This window comes from Saccopteryx bilineata, chromosome 5 (assembly GCF_036850765.1).
Source record: "Saccopteryx bilineata isolate mSacBil1 chromosome 5, mSacBil1_pri_phased_curated, whole genome shotgun sequence".
NCBI lineage: Eukaryota > Metazoa > Chordata > Mammalia > Chiroptera > Emballonuridae > Saccopteryx > Saccopteryx bilineata.
Genome location: NC_089494.1, coordinates 156917197 through 156934690, shown reverse-complemented (window position 1 = coordinate 156934690; position 17494 = coordinate 156917197). Strand labels below are relative to the sequence as shown.

Genomic DNA, 17494 nt, shown 5'->3' with positions numbered 1-17494 from the left:
GACATTTTCCCCAGATTACATTTTCATCACTGTAGAGAAACCTTGTACCCATTAAAAATAACTCCCCATTTACCCCTCTCTCTTACTGCTCTCTCACCTCTAGGCAACCAACTACTAACTTACTTTCAGTCTCTATGGATTTGTATATTTTGGACATTTCACATAAAAAGAATCATATAATATGTGGCCACTTGTGACTGGCTGCTTTTACTTAGCAAGATTAAAATCTTGGCCTCATATTGATCATATGCAGGCCTCTAAGTACTGGTTTTTAAGTTGTGGGCCTACTGATAAAGACTATCATAGTGATGATAACTGTCTTACAAAATTATAAAAACATCGAAAAATAAGGTAAAATGTGTCATATGCTTGATTATTCTTTCAAATAATTAATTTAAAGAACTAGCTTAATTATATAAAGGTCGTAAGATATAGCAGTGGTAAATCTCTATTGAGACATAATCAAAATTCATTAACTGTTTATAAAAATCCTGAATTCAACAATAAGGAAGTTGTTAAGGGGAGAAGCAGAGGAGATTGAGAGGGAATTTTAATATTTTGTAGATAGCAACAGAGCAGCAAATAACTCATCAAAATGATTAAAGATAATATGCCCATTCCCAAGCCTGACTCAATAAATTGTGAGAGTTATGAGATTTGGCAAGTTGCTTGATGGATTAAAACATTCTTGTTTCCTTTCCAGTAGTCATTTCTTTTGGTGTCCTTCCAAATATTTCTCCACAAGAAATCAAACATTATATAATATCAGATATTATAAAGTTACCTAAAGTATATGAACATTTCAAGGATTATTTATAAACTAGGTAATATCCAAAAGAGTGATGTATAAAGATGCCATTAGGAATCAAGAAATTTATACATAAACATCTTTTCCTCAAGCCCCACATAACCCATTACCATATTAGATCAAAGATATCAACCTGATTCTTCAATGAGAAGATACTTGGTCACAAAGACGAAAGGCATCAGAAAATAATGATATTAAACACTTTTCCATAATCATGGGGGAACCAATTGAATATATAACCAAAACACACAAAATTCTCAAGTGGAATAGGTATCGTTAATTGCAACCAGGATGATTGCCTTTTAGGAGGAAAAAGGAAATTAGTCAAAGTCTGGAAATAGTTCTTCAAGGAGCAAGATAAATATCAAAGTTGAATTTATGACCAAGAGGTAGCATTTAATCAAATGTTTAAGAACTTGTCAGGAAGAGAAGCACCCTGCAACTGAATAATACTTTATTCTTGGACTAGAGCCCATGTCATACAACAAGGAGCTACATTTATTTATTTATTTATTTATTTACTTATTTATTTTTAAGTGAGGAGGGGAGATAGTGAGACAGACTTCCACATATGACCCAAACAGCATCTACCCAGCAACCCCTGTTTGGGGCCAGTACTCTAATCTACCAAGCTATACCTGAGGCCAATGCTCGGATCAATTGAACTACTGGCTGTGAGAGGGAAAGAGAGAAAGAAAAGGGAAAGCGGGAGGGGGAAGGGAGGCAGATGGTCGCTTCTCATGTGTGCCCTGACTGGGAATCGAACCTGAGATGTTCATACGCTGGGCCAACACTCTATCTACTGAGTCAACCAGCCAGGGCCCTATACATTTATTCTTAATTTTATCTTCAGTAAACAATTTGATTTATATTTACTACTGACATCTCTGAGGTGTAGGATGACCCTCCATGATTTGTTTTTATGACTATTTTCCATTCTTCTAAAAACTTTTAAAACACATTTATTGTTTCAATTAAGGAGAGCTCTATTCAACATCCTGAAATACAATTTTTAAAAAAATTATACTGGGCTGTGTTATAGAGCAATGCTCAACTTTGAATTCCATTCTGATTCCAAGAACTTGGAAAGAATAGAAAGGAAACCAAAGATGAGTAATTCAGCAAATTGTATAAACTTGTGGAATTTAGATTCAGACAGCATTTTTTTTTTTCCTGAGAGTCGTAGAAAGGCAGAGATGCCTAAGAGGAGTAGAGAAAGGAAAAAATTATCTTGGTTGAAATCTTTTAATATTGTAGATAAGATAAAATTTTCTTCAGTAAAGTTGCAAAGCATTCTAGGGAAAGGCAGGTGAATTAGGGGCAGCAGTGAATGAGGTCTATTGTCTGTCTAATTAACTTTGCTCCAAGTAGCTGGTAACCTCAACGGCGGGCATGATTCAGTGGGAGGGAAAGCATGTACTGTATAAAACTAAGCTCCACAGAGTGTGCAGGCCAAAGTTTTAAAATACAGGCAAGTAAAGAATCTCACAGAACTAAAGTATTTCCTCTAGTGCTCAACCAATCTGAATAAAATATCAATAAGAACTATTTCAAAAAAACCATTGCCCAATGTTTTCTAAGGTAATAAATTGTGAAATGTGCCCACATTCTGATTTCTTGAGAAACTATTGAGAAAGCAAAAAGCAAAAAATAGTAAGTAGTTGAGTAATGCCACTTTTTTAATTTTATTAAAACTTAGATTAAATGGGGGCAGAGTCAGGGAATGTGAATTAAGACAACTGACAAAACTCAAGTTTTGTGCTTTTTAGTGGTAAAGAGAGCAAAAGGAAAAATCTAAAATTAAATTTTCTTTCCTTTTTTCCTTTCAGCTTTATATTAGGTGTAGCCTGTAAACCAGGACTTCTAAGTTAATAAAAGAGAATTCAAGCAGGTATTTTATAGGACTTTCTATCTGGCTATTTGGAAATCCAGCCCTATTTCTCTTGGAGCCTTCGAGGCCATCCCTAGATGACAGTGAGCAGAAGTATTTGTCCTTCGAGTTTGCTCCATTTTCTGCTCTGAGGTGCTACTCTTTTATCCAGTTACTATCAAGAGATACTCTGGATCAGAGATAAACTGAGTTTAGAATTTGCCTTGATACAGAAATGTTTTCATTGAGAATTTCTAAACCCCTCATTATCAACTAGGTGAATTAACGTTATTATCTAATTTTAATGATGGAAAAATCAAGGTATTCACTCGCCTTGGGTTACTACATCTACTCACAGCTTTATCTATAAAGTAAAAAATTAAAAATGAAAAGGCCTATTATTTTCCCAGCAACTTGGAGGCATCAATTTGGCCACATGAATAATAAAAACACAAAAATACACTTTTAAACTATTCAATATTTGGAAAAATAAATTAAGTACTTATTTAATGATTTCTGATTACAAAGTAAGTACAAACATTGAAAGTTTCTCTCTCATCCTTTGTTGTTAGCTTTTGTCTGTTTCTGGTTTCATTTTTTGACCAAAAGAAACAGTTTGAATTTGTTAATTTCCAATTTTATTTTACAACTTTTAAAGACACTGTTTAAAATTCCAAGAGCCATGTTAGTATTAAGTTTACATTCAGAAAAACAAACAAACATGTCTTATAAATATTATAAATGGTCAAATGAAAATTTCTGGCCCTGGCCCGTTGGCTCAGTGGTAGAGCATCAGCCCAGAGTGTGAAAGACCCAGGTTCAATTCCCAGTCAGGGCACACAGGAGAAGCAACCATCTGAATCCCCATCTGTCCCTCCTTCTCTCTCTCTCTCTCTCTCTTCTCCTCCTACTGCCATGGCTCAAATGAACAAGTTGGCCCATACTCTTGCCTCAGGCACTAAAATAGCTCAGTGTTCTAGCAGCAGAGCAGCAGCCCCAAATGGGTGTTGCTGGGTGGATGGATCCTGGTCAGGGTGCATGTGGGAGTCTGTCTCTCCACCTCCCTGCCTCTCACTTGATTAAAAAATAAAAGAAAATGTCTCCCATGACTTTTTAACTGATTTTACTGAGGTTTTATTCTAAAGTAGTGATTATAGAGAATAAAATTCAAGAATGACTAGTATCAGAAATGTAATAATGATGAGAAAGGTAGAGAAATTTAGGCCAACATATACTAATATAATATACTTTTAGACCAACTTTAGTGGAAACTAGTTAAAAAAAAAAAAGACAGTAGTTCACTGAACCTTTGTAATCTCTCCATAAAGAAAGTACCAATGTGCAGTTGAATAATCGGTATATTAGCCTAAAGAGTAAACCTTTCCTATCTAGTTGACAGTGTGTAGTAAACACAATGCACAAACATGTTTGTAGAATTTTATGGCCTGGGATAGCCCACCAAAAGAGCTGATCTAGAACCCTTGTCTCCACCTAGGTCAATGATGGCTCTGCTGGTATGTTAGGCTTAGAAAGGCTTAGTCACTCGGACATAGATCCTCAGAAGCACTTCCTGTGGACTATAGCAGCTTGAAAGGCCAATGCTCCTGGGGACAAAAAAGCTGTGGTTTTTCTTGAGAGTAATTTTCAGCTTTATCACAACATATGACACATGAATTATTAGGGCTCATTTAGAAGAGGTAGAAGGTTATTTTTACTGTAGCTAACGAATCTCTACTTTCTTGAGGTTATTCAATGAACATCAGCATTAATATGATTAGTGATAAGAATCTATTTATAAATTTGATTAACATTGCCCTTTCTAGGTATCATTATAATTTAATTAATCTGTAGCCAGAAATTACTCATGGCAGTTTGAAAATACTGAATCCTTGTAGCACTAGAAATGTCACAAAGCATTATTATAAGGATATTATTTTATTTTTAAAAAGCAATCTTTCACTTGGGTGACGATTAACAAACCCATTAGTAGAAGTAGAAATCATTTAATCTGCAAAACCAAATACTCGGACAGCTTGTGTAAGGGTGTATCTGGAGATTTGACTGGCAAAATAATGAAACAATGACCACTCAGATGAATTACAGTTCACAAAATATGTTTCTATAAACTAAGCACTAACTGACTTTTATAACTACTATTTTATATTTTAAAAAATGAAAGTGATTATCAAAAAGATTAAGTAATTTGTGCAAAGTCAGGTGACCAGTTATGTGGTCGACCTGGCATTGGGACCCATCCTAAAATGCTCTCCCTGACCACACCCATGCCAGCTACTCAGAACGTGCTGTCCCTTCTTCCCATCGAGTCAGCTAGGCTCAGGGAGCTACTCTTCAGGATAACACCTATCCCACTGGTATTGGCAGTGTTTTTAATGGCTATATAACATAGTATATATATCTACCGGTGTCTCCTTTTCACTCTAAATAATATTGGCATACAACATTCTTCTGTTTATGTAATTTAATGAGAACAAATGCCCATACAAATGCACAATCCAAACCACATGCATTCCTATTACTAAAACAACTTTCCTGTGAATATAAAAATAATAGGAAAGGTATAAAGAAGAAAATAAGTATCACAATCTTAAGTATCACAATCTATGGTGCAGTGATAACAACTGTTCAAGTATGGCTTAAGAGCCTTACAGATTTTATTCACATCTGTTATTTCAGAGAGAAAACTGGATCATTTTACATAAACTGCTTTACTTTCCACTAATATTATCTATATCATCAACATCTTTTTATAGTACTGGGATTTGGTGCTAGCAAATGCTGAAAAGATGATATTTCACTCCATATTCCATTGTTATAGCATCAGTATGACTGAGTGATTGAAAACACTCGTTGACTTGAAGGGATCTTTCTTCCACAGCGCCAAAGCAAGTGGTTTCCACTGTGGCCACCGCTCAGCCCACACCAGAAGCTACGCCGTTCCCTTAGCCAACAGCCCATTCCCTATAACTGTAATGAACCCAAAGGGGCAGTTGTGGTTAGGGATTCATAGTCCCTACAAGACTGATTAAGATTAAAAAAAAGGAGATGAAAGGGTGCCCAGTGATAATACTTAATAAAAGAAAAGTTCAGATATTTATTAATTTTACTTTGATAGTTTCTCTCGCTAGTTGGTTTATAATGTGGGCATGCTTGTGGGCATGTACACTGCTCACAAAAATCAGGGGATCAGGGAACATGCAGATACTCCAGTACTTTCAGCCTTCTGTACAATACATTTTCACCAATGAAATAAAAGTTGGTTTTGCATCTCATTTGCATAATTGAACAACTTTCTTTGACTTGTCATTGCTTTTCTGATGTTCTTGTTTAATAAACAAACTCAAATGCTTCTTTTTTTTTTTAGCACTTCATATTCATTTTGAAATATCCCCTAACTTTTGTGAGCAGTATATATACACATGTATGTGTATAAAGTATAAATGCAAATGAATACATTAAAAACTATTATTAAAATGCAATACATTTCAGACTTATTTTCCTTAAGCTACTTGAGTGACACCTGTGTTCTCAAAGCTCTTGTATTGCTCTTTTCACGTCTTGATATATAGCAGGTACGTGTACTCTAGATGAAATTTTAGTCGTTTATATCAAATGTACTGTGTAATATTTTAAATATTTTCTTCAAATAGTACTTTCAGACTATCTTTGTCTCTACTCACCCCTCATTCTTTTATTAAGAATCAATTTAATTTACATAAGAATAAGCTTACCTTCCAGATGGAAAGATACAAAAGTCAGGATGACCACAGACATAGGATTCATCCCTATGAAATAGGTGCAGTTCATGTTGTTGTCATATTGCTTTGGGTAGTTTGGGGAAATAATGTAACCTGAAGGTTTAGTGAAATTACTTCCACATCCTACGTAGGAAGAAAAAGGCATTATCAGAACATTTGTTTTCACAAACAAATGAGGAAAAGACAAAAATTTCCTAAGTTCTATAGAGACATATTCCCTGGGATATTCCAAATGGAAGAACCAATAACTAAGAGAATGGAGTTCTTGTTTAAAACAAAATACTAAAGGAGAACATTACATTTTTTAGAAAATGCTGCAGGGTTTTTGGCTAAGTAGTAGAAATTACCTACAAATCTACTGCAAATCACTTAATTTTAAAATGGTAAAGATAGAATAACTTAGCAAAGATTTAATAGGGTTCATATGAAGAAATAAGACTGATGAAAAGTGATTTGTACCTGATTGGTACATCAAATGCCCTTAAAATATCTTATATCACTAGAAAACTGTTTTATCTCATTACCATTGTAATCTGACCACTAAAAATACCTGCTTTAAAAAAAATGTTTGAACATGCTAATTCTAATTCTTATCAAATTCTCACATGAATCCCTGGTAATCAGAAATAGAACTTTTTACCAACAAAATGACATTTGTCTCCATGTAACCACTAATTAGTTAATCCACGTCACTAGTGGGTCTATCACACTCGAACACATCAGTATCCTTTTAAACTGACATTAAAACATGCACAGTTGCATATATACACAGATACAAGAAACAAGTGCGGACCCAAGGCTGGGCCTGGGTGACACTTCATTCTTCCTATGCCACCCTCATTCTTTTATTTGTGTCTGAAATATCCTTTCACTGCATTATTTCTTCTAATTCCTTTCATCAAACTTTTTCATAATCAGCAATTTGCAATTAGTAGCTACTTGGTTCAACTCAACCAGTAGGCACACACCACTGGTTCTCAGGCTTACAAATGGCCACATTTCCCGCTAACCTAATTTGTGAATCACAATAAGAAAAGGGAGGGAAAATTTGGAAGAAAGTGGCTCCTAAGGTTCACTGGCCATGAGAATCATCTGTGTGAGTGAACACGTGCCAGTCCCCAGCAGGAAGACTCCGAATCCAGGTGGGTCAGGTGAGGCCCAAGAATCAGCATTTTTCTGAAGCCCCAGTGCTTTCAGTGCAGGCTGGCAATGTGCCACATGCCAGGTACCTGGTTGTCTGCTAACTGACGGGCTCCTGGATGCCTGCCCAGTTCTGGCCCACTCGGATTTTAGGGTTATTTTTAGAAGTCTTAGTGGGACTCAGGCCTTATACATCATTTCTCAGTGGATTTATCACTGAATTCAGTGCCATTCTCACTGATTTTTGAAGGATGGCATACTCTTGGATTAGGTGACCAGCCACACTCTTTCTATGAGCCCCCAGTTCCAGCCAACCCTGGTGCAACCCCCCACACTTCCCCAAGCCTGCCTGTGGCAGCATACCCTTTTAAGAACCAATCAGTTTGCTTTTCTGTGCTACTTACGGCTTACAAAGGAGGCAGAGAAGCCCTGAGCAGGTGTCTCCTGAGACTGGAACATGGCCACGAATGCATTTCTTGGTGTGATGATGGCACCAGGAACCACGTTCCCACAGCGCGTGGCTAATAGGGCTGTGTCAGCCTCCTCAGTTCCTGCCCATACCTGGCAGAGCCACAAACATAACTTAATGCTCAAGGTTTTCTGTCAAAATTTTCATGTGCCTACACTGGAAAATAATGGTACTAAGGGGTATACAGTCATCCTTCACCATATTGTGCTTCACTTTTCGCCGTCTCACTGTATCGCAGATTGTTAAATTATATATATATATATATATATCTAATTTTGTATTGTGGATTTTTCACTATATCGTGAGATTTTGCAGTATATAGGTATTTTTATATATTTATTATTTTAATTATTTTTGTGGTAAAATAAGCATAGGAAGTGTTTATAAGAGTGTGGGAAAGGTTAATAGCACTGTGGGAAAGGTTTATAAGAGTGTGGGGAGGGTTTATAAAGCCTTAAAATGAATATAAATAATAAAACAAATATAAGGTTGCTACTTTGTGGATTTTTGCTTATCGCGGGGGTTCTGGAACCTAGCCCCCTGCAACAGATGAGAGATCACTGTATAGGCCTACACATAATAGTAAAACACATGCAAATTTGCAATATTTTCTTTTGAGAATAATAGTTTTAAGTGAATGATATTTTTAAGCAGCATTTCAATAGCATATCCCATTTTTGACTCTTTTAAGAAGATTGTATCTATTGTTGGGTAGCTAGGCAGTAGTCTTTAAAAACACTAATCACTACCTAGTTTCCTCTTATGTTCTCTAGTTGACCTACCTGATCCAGGTAGCTGAGCTTGCTGGGTATGAGAGAGAGAAAGAGAGAGAGAGAAATGCATGCTACTGTGGGGCTTACCATTTGACATGGGTAGATGGAAAATTGTGGGTTATAAGGCAAGAATCCTGTTTAAGTTGCTATTTTTGTGTAGCATGAAGAAAGTAGACATGTATTCCAAGCATATATTGGAATAAATTATAGCAGACTTCCTGCCAGGGTTGAATTTTAAGGTTCATGTTGAGAAAGGATGAGATTCAGTCACTATGTGCTGTTATTCACTAAGGCTAGGTTGATAACTCCCAGGTAGATCTAGTCTGTCATTTAATTAGCTTGGCCACTTTAAAAGCAATAACTGATATGTTAATTTGAAAACTAGTTGCTGAGGAGTAAATCACAGGCATCAAAGTTTCAACTCAAGCTGATCCTAACCAGCCTGGTGAAAGACATTAATCATAAAAATTTACAAATTTAAATACAGCATTCCAACTTTGAAAGAGGTTCTAATGGAGCTGTTGAGAGTATATAATGAGGAGCCACACCTGATATGGGCAGCAGTGAGCCTGCCTGAAGAAGCCCATGACAGGAAAAGGCATATCCAGTTCAAAGAATAGAGAGAAACTGAGGAAGGTGTGAGGGAAGAATACAAAGTTCATGCAGGCCTTGTGGCCTGTTAGTGATCTGACCCACTGTCCTGCACAAGGCACAGAACCTCTGGAAAGCTTAAGGCCCAATGACACTTAATTTTTGGAAAACATTACAATATAGAGGATAGAAGGAAAAGAGGGGATGCTGGGAGACCAGCCAGGAGGGTTTTACAGTAGTTCAGGCTACTTCATGGTACTAAAATGTTGAGTCACTCAGGAAAAATATTGATATTAAGTAATGAATGCATATTATTGGGGAAAAATACTATTAAATAAAGTATATTGCTCTCAACTGGGAGCGACCTTGCCCTCCCCAGGGACTACTTAGCAATGTCTGGAGGCATCTGTGTTACACTTGGTGTGGGGTGGCATGTTGTAAGTGGGGGCCAGGGATGCACAGGACAAGACAGCCCCCCCACAACTGATAATTATCTAACCCAAGAAGACAAGAAAGTAATCGGATTTGGATATCTTCCTTGACTATTTGACTTTTTTATATCAAATTATACAAAATTACTCATGTGAACATACCACTCTCAAGAATATTTCTCAACAAAGCAATAAAACATTAAGCCATTAAAAACATTTCTATTGGCAAATCAGTCCACAGAAAAAGGTATAAGCATAATTCATAACATCATTTTAATATTTTTCTGTTTTTTAGAGTGACATCATTTCAATTTATTTTTAAACACTAGCATTCATTAAAGTTATCTTATTAAAGTCAAATTATATTCCCATTTATTAGCTGTGGGAGGAGCCTGGCATTGGAGCTACTGAGAACAAAAGCACAGATATTCTGTCAAATATCTAAGATAAAAAAATGTGTCAGGATACAACTCAACCCAAAAACAAACAATTCAAGTTAAAAATGGGTAGAGGACCTAAACAGACACTTCTCCAAAGAGAACATACAGATGGCCAGTAGACATATGAAAAGATGCTTAGTATCACTAATCATCAGAGAAATGCAAATTAAAACCACATACAATATCACTTCACACCTGTCAGAATGACACTCATCAATAAATCAACAAACAGCAAGTGTTGGAGAGGATGTGGAGAAATGGGAACCCTTATGCATGTTGGTGGGAATGCAGATTGGTGTAGCATTATGGAAAACAGTATTAATGGTCCTCAAAAAATTAAATATGGAACTACCTTATGACCCAGGGATTATACTTCTGGGTGTATATCTGAAGAAAACCAAAACAGTACTTTGAAAGAATATGCAGTGTTATTGACAATAGCCAAGATATGGCAGCAGCCTAAGTGCCCATCAACAGACACGTGAATAAAAACGTGGTGGTGCATAGGATATAAAATGGAATATTACTCAACCTTAAACAAGAATGAGGCCCTGGCTGGTTGGCTCAGTGGTAGAGTGTTGGCCTGGTGTGCAGAAGTCCCGGGTTCGATTCCCAGCCAGGGCACACAGGAGAAGCGCCCATCTGCTTCTCCACCCCTCCCCCTCTCCTTCCTCTCTGTCTCTCCCCCTCCCGAAGCGAGGCTCCATTGGAGCAAAGATGGCCCGGGCACTGGGGATGGCTCCTTGGCCTCTGCCCCAGGCGCTAGAGTGGCTCTGGTCGCAACAGAGCGACGCCCCCTGGTGGGCAGAGCGTCGCCCCCTGGTGGGCGTGCCAGGTGGATCCCGGTCGGGTGCATGCGGGAGTCTGTCTGACTGTCTCTCTCCGTTTCCAGCTTCAGAAAAATATATATATATGAAAAAGAAATCTTACTATCTGCAACAGCATGGATGTACCTGGAAGGTATTATGCTAAGTAAAGTGAGTCAGAGAAAGACAAATACCGTATAATTTCACTTATATGTGGAATCTAATGAACAAACAAAACTGAAACAGCCTCATAGAGACAGAGAACAGACTAATGGTTTCCAGAGGGCAGGGGACTTGGGGGACTGGGTAAAAAAGGTGAAGGGATGGAGAAGTAAAAGTTGAAAGTTACAAAATAGTCTTGGGGATGTAAAGGATAGCACAGGGAAGGTAGTCAATAATACTCAGTCCTAGAAGTATTGGGAAGACCATTTTGTAAAGTATATGATTGTCTAATCATTATGCTGTACACAACTAATACAAAATAATATTGAATGCAAAGTGTAATTTTTAAAAAAATTTTAAGTGTCAGGAAAAAAATGCATACTATCAATTTTGCCTACACTCCATTTAAGTTATTTTTATTTCCCCCCTTAACTATCCAGGGAAATAACATACAGAAGTTTTCTATCTACATTTTGTAAAATTATAAACATAATTTACTAATATCTACATATACTATTTTTACAAACATTACTACCAGGCAAAGTGATAGGAGTTAATACTTAATAAAGAATCTCAAGTTCTATAGTATAGAATTTTAAGACTACTCAGTGCTATACCTTTCTGAAGTCATTAATTATGGATTTGACAGCTCTAACTTTTGGCCCAAGACCACAAATGTTGTCATGATAATACTCTTAAAGAGTTACTAAGTATTTATTGTTGCCCTGTCAGTCAAGAATTTATGTCAGTGGGGAGATGACCCAGGATTCATCAAACTATATACTGGGCCTACAAAATGTTATGAAATTGTCATCTGGTCAAAAACTTTTTGACCTACTTAAGGTTTTCGATAACTCAGCCTAACTGCAAGTGATATTTTATCATTCAAGTAACTTTTGAAAAAAATTAATGTTTCATGAGATAAGTCCAGATTCATATGTCCTTGTAAGATATAAAGAAGAGAAGTCCCATACACATTTTACAGTGTTCCCCAAATTAATATACTGCAAAACTATAGCATATTATAACAATATTGACATCATGACAATCCAACAATTTTGCTTAGTTTCCCAGTCAGTTTAACTTGTATTTACACTTGTGTGTAAATATTTAGTTACATACAAGTCCTATACCACCAACCACATTTGATAGTTTCAACACTGTGAGGATCCCTAGAGTTGCCATTTTATAAATTTGAGACTCTTGATAATTATTAACTTCCACACCCCTGGCTCTTTACCTCTGGTGTCTGTCCTTGATTCCTAAAATATTGCCATTTCCAGAACATTATATAAATGGAAAAATACGTTATGATAAGTTCTTTTTTTTTTTTTTTTTTTTGGTGTGAGAGACAGAGACAGGAAAGGAGAGAGATGAGTGAGAAGCATCAACTAGTAGTTGTTGCTTTAGTTGTTCATTGATTGCTTTCTTATATGTATCTTAACTGGGGAGTTTCAGGTAAGCCAGTGACTCATTGCTCAAGCCAGCGTCCAAAGGATCTATGATCCCAGGCTCAAGCTAGTGACCCTGCACTCAAGCTGGTGAACCCTTGCTCAAGCCAGATGAGCCCTCTCTCATGCCGGCAATCCCGGGGTTTTGAGCCTGGGTCCTCAGCATCCCAGGTGAATGCTCTATCCACTGTGCCACCATCTGGTCAGGCAGATTATGTAACAATTTGAGGTTGGCTTTTTTACTTGGCAAAACTCCCTGGTGAATTGTCTAAATTGTTAGTCTGTCAATAGTTTGTTTTTATTGAAGAGATATAATCCATGATTTGTATATACTACAGTTTGGTTAATCATTCAACTGCTGAAGGACATTTTCACTGATTCCAGCTTGGGGCTATTATAAATAGAGCTGCTATGAACATTGATACACAAGGTTTTGTGTAGACCTAGTTTGCATTATTACTCTGGCATGAATGCCCAAAGCAAAATTGTTAGATATAATGGTAAGTGTATGTTTAGTTGTGTAAGAAACTACCGAACTGTTTTTCAGAGTGGCTGGACCGTTCCATAGTCCCACCAGCAGTGGATCAGTGACGCAGCTCTCCGTGTCCTTGCCAGGTCTCGGTGTTTATCACTGTGATTAACCGTAGCCATTCTGAGAGGTGTGTAGCACTATCTGATCATGGTTTTAGTTTGCATTTTCCCTAGCAGCTAGTGATGTTGAACATCCCTTCATATGTTTATTTACCATCTGTTTATTTTCTCTGATGAAATTTAGTACTTTTACTGCTGGGTTTGAGAGTTCTGTAGATATTCTAAATAGTAGTCTGTTGTCAGATACATGGTTTGTAATCTTTATTTCCAGTCTATACCTTGCCTTTTTATCCTCTTCACAGAGACATTCACAAAACAAAAAAAAATTAATTTTAATGAGATAAAATTTATTAATTTTTCTTTATGTGGGTCATTCTTATGTTTAATCTAGGAACTTTTCACCTATCTCTAAGTCTTGAATATCTTCTGCTATTTTTCCCCCTGAAAGTGTAGAGCTAGGTATCATATTTTATATTTCAGTCTGTGTCTATTTTGAGTTAATTTTTGCATGAGGTGTGAGGTTTAGTTTTGCTGGTCATAGTGGGTTCTTCTTGCAGCTTCTGCCCACCAACATTTGCATCTCTTCTCAGAAATAGAAGTTGTAGGTCAGTAGGGAAAAAGAATGCTTCCCCAGGCCACTTAGTTTGGGTAGGGCTCTGACTTGAACCAACAACTAGTGGTGTTGGCTTGGCCTGATGTCAGAGAGATTCCCATTCCATCAGAGGAAAAATGGGCAAAAGTTATTATTCAGTCCATTTTTTTAAAGTAAGAGGAGGCGAGACAGAGAGATAAACTCTCACATACGCCCTGACTGGAATCTACCCGGCAACCCCCATCTGGGGCTGATGCTCCAATCATCCAAGCTATCCTCAGTGCCCTGGGTCAACACTGGAACCAACTGAACCACTGGCTGCGAGAGAAGAAGAGAAAGAGAAAATGGGGAGAGGGAGAAGCAGATGGTCGCTTCTCATGTGTGTCCTGACTGGGAATCAAACCCGGGTGTCTGCATACCAAGCCAACGCTCTACCCACTAAGCCAACTAGCCAGGGCCAGATTCATTTTTATAAGTAAAGAACTTTCAAGTCTTACATCTATACATTAGACATTGACTCAGTCCATGAGGGAGAGTTCATTTGTTTCATGAAAAATAATTAGAAAAAGTGTATATTAAATGTTTTATTATACAAGCATTTTATATAAGCATGGGAGTTTTACTTAAACGGTAAGCATAGATCAATTAGATACAAAACATAATTTGAGGTGATGTAATAATAATATTATAATAAAAGCCACTTTTATTCAGTAGGTGATTCTATATTTCAAGTACTGAACACTGTTATTATGTAACATTACCCCTAATGCTTAAAACAATCCTACTAAAGTAGGGATTGTTCTCTTTACTTTATGGTTGAGTAATTTAAAATTCAAATGTTTAGTTAGCTCACAGGGGAACATGCAGGTGGTAAATGCAAGAAATATGAATAAAGTTCAGGCTAATGTGAACTTAAGGCAGATGTTCTTTACTAAAAAGCATAGCCTATTAGAGATAAAACATATAAGATGCAAAAGAGCACAGATGGAATGAATGTATAATACAGTGTTCATGGTCATAAAAGTCAATGGAAAGTGAGGTCAGTGCCACATGCGCAGTATTTGTAAGACGCCTTTCTGACTGCCCCACTCATTAGTTCACATGGGTTTCTCTCATGGTCTCTTCATTTTGGGAGGTCTTCACGCCAAGGTGAAGGCTGCACTAATTAGTTCTCTAGCCTTCTATAATTTTTATAGGATTTAAAAGTTTAAAAGTTGCCTGTAATGGTGCCTTACATTCATTTGTCCCAGAGGATCTATGAGGAAAAGAGAGAGGGAGAGAGAATAAGAAAGAAAAAGAGGCCCTGGCCGGTTGGCTCAGCGGTAGAGCGTCGGCCTAGCGTGAGGAGGACCCGGGTTCGATTCCCGGCCAGGGCACATAGGAGAAGCGCCCATTTGCTTCTCCACCCCTCCGCCATGCTTTCCTCTCTGTCTCTCTCTTCCCCTCCCGCAGCCAAGGCTCCATTGGAGCAAAGATGGCCCGGGCGCTGGGCATGGCTCTGTGGCCTCTGCCTCAGGCGCTAGAGTGGCTCTGGTCGCAATATGGCGACGCCCAGGATGGGCAGAGCATCGCCCCCTGGGGGGCAGAGCACGGCCCCTGGTGGGCGTGCCGGGTGGATCCCGGTCGGGCGCATGCGGGAGTCTGTCTGACTGTCTCTCCCTGTTTCCAGCTTCAGAAAAATGAAAAAAAAAAAAAAAAAAAGAAAGAAAAAGAAACAACCAAACAAAATCTGGCCTTCTCTCTTCCTTTCTACAGAAAGAAAGACGCACCAATGCTCACGAGAATTTAATTAGGCCAGAAAACCATCTCCTTAAGTTACTTTGCCTGTGTATTAGCAAGTGAAAAGTCACAGGGTAACGTGTGTTGTGGTTCAAAGTTTAACTCCTAATTGTTGAAAGTTCTCACTATTTAATTCAAGAAATCCAAGCAGCAAAATTATTCTTTTCTTACTTTAAGAGGCAATGAGTCATTTCTACTCTAAATGTTTATGTTCACCAAACCGTTCTGTTCCCATTACATAAACAAGCCCACTAACCTTCACAAAGCTGTTCTGACACTGTCCATCGCTGCTGGGGATTAGGAAGTTGTTGTCAAAGCTGATCTCCAAGTGATTACTTTCATGAGTAATGACTGTCCAGGAACACCTGCTGTTCTCAGGAAAATTCTGAGGCCAGTGAGGGGATCTGATTGTACCATTATCTGAATGAAGTATCCCACCACAACCTTAAAAATTGTCATGAAAAAAAGTCATTAATTTCCAGAAAAAAGCAGTAACACAATTTTGATAACCCAAGACTTGTAGAGAAGACACATTTCTAATTGCGAGATTTCGGTTCTTTCTTTATGTATGAGTCCCTGGCTTTCAGAGAAGGTATACAACAAGAACACTCAATAAATGTACGGTGCTCTGAATCCATAGGAAGCTTTGGCTGTTACTGTTCTGTCACAGCTCTATGAACTCAACTGAGAACCCTAATCCTTGTGATAAAGAGGATGGACTTCAATCCTGCCTTCAAATTATACCAATATGTTATATTCTCCTTGGGGCTATGTAATATTTGTGGCCCCAAAATCCCAAATTCTTTATTTTATTACCACTAACACATCAGAATACAAGTCTATACTCATTTGTAATTTAACACACAGGCTTGAGAGCAAATAATTTTGAGAAGGGGAATTTTCTCCTATTAAGGCCCTGATTCATTTATGTCAAAACACTGATGAATGAAAATAAATCACATGGATTGACATAAAGAAAAATCTAGAATTGCTTTATACTACTGAAAAATGTATTTAACCCTTCTCTTTTTCTTTTTAATTTTTTTTTTTATTTTAGTGAGAGGAGGGGAGGCAAAGAGAGACTCCCACATGTGCCCTGACCAGGATCCACCCAGCAAGCCCACTAGGGGGCAATGCTCTGCCCATATGGGGCATTGCTTTGTTGCAACGAAAGCCATTTTTTAGCACCTTAGGTGGAGGCCATGGAGCCATCCTCAATGTCCAGGGCCAACTCACTCTAATCGAGCCTTGGCTGTAAGAGGGGAGGAGAAGAGAGAGACAGAAGTGAGAGGAGTAGGGGAAGAGTGGAGAAGCAGATGGGTGCTTCTGTGTGCCTTGGCTGGGGATCGAACTCAGAGCATTCACATGCCAAGCCAATGCTTTCCCACTAAGCCAACAGGCCAGGACCTGTATTTAACCCTTCTAAACCCTTGGAAAACCAGTGGTTTATTTTTAAAAAATCCTCTGACTTCAACAGCAACCAGTGGAGAAATATGACTCATTTCATAAAAATCCCCATAATAACTCTGACTCTCCTGGAAAGAACTACCCTTTCTGTGTGACCTTGTAAAGAAGTCTTGACTAAAGTATCTGATGCAAGTTCTTATATTTTCTGGGAACTTCCATGAAGTTCATACTTTATATGCATAAAAGTTATATCCTTAGAAATCAAATGTATGATTATTTGCCATATACTACAAGCAGAGCATTCATTTTTTTTAAGAGCATTCATCTTAGAATCACAAATCTTATTTTGTTATTTTGTTGCTCAGTGCTCTTTAATGGCTTCCCACACTACTCAAAGGATAATATGGA

General features: G+C 37.7%; 1 protein-coding gene across 1 annotated transcript in view; it reads right to left on the bottom strand.

Annotated features, from left to right (window-relative positions):
* Positions 1 to 17494, bottom strand: part of CUBN (cubilin) — a 324233-nt gene that overhangs the window by 69300 nt on the left and 237439 nt on the right. Inside the window, exons 54-56 of the mRNA XM_066279340.1 lie at positions 15936 to 16123; positions 7999 to 8155; positions 6428 to 6577 (exon numbers count right to left, since the gene is read on the bottom strand). Of these exons, the coding sequence (XP_066135437.1) occupies positions 6428 to 6577; positions 7999 to 8155; positions 15936 to 16123 (495 nt within the window). The remainder of the gene's footprint in view (positions 1 to 6427; positions 6578 to 7998; positions 8156 to 15935; positions 16124 to 17494) is intronic.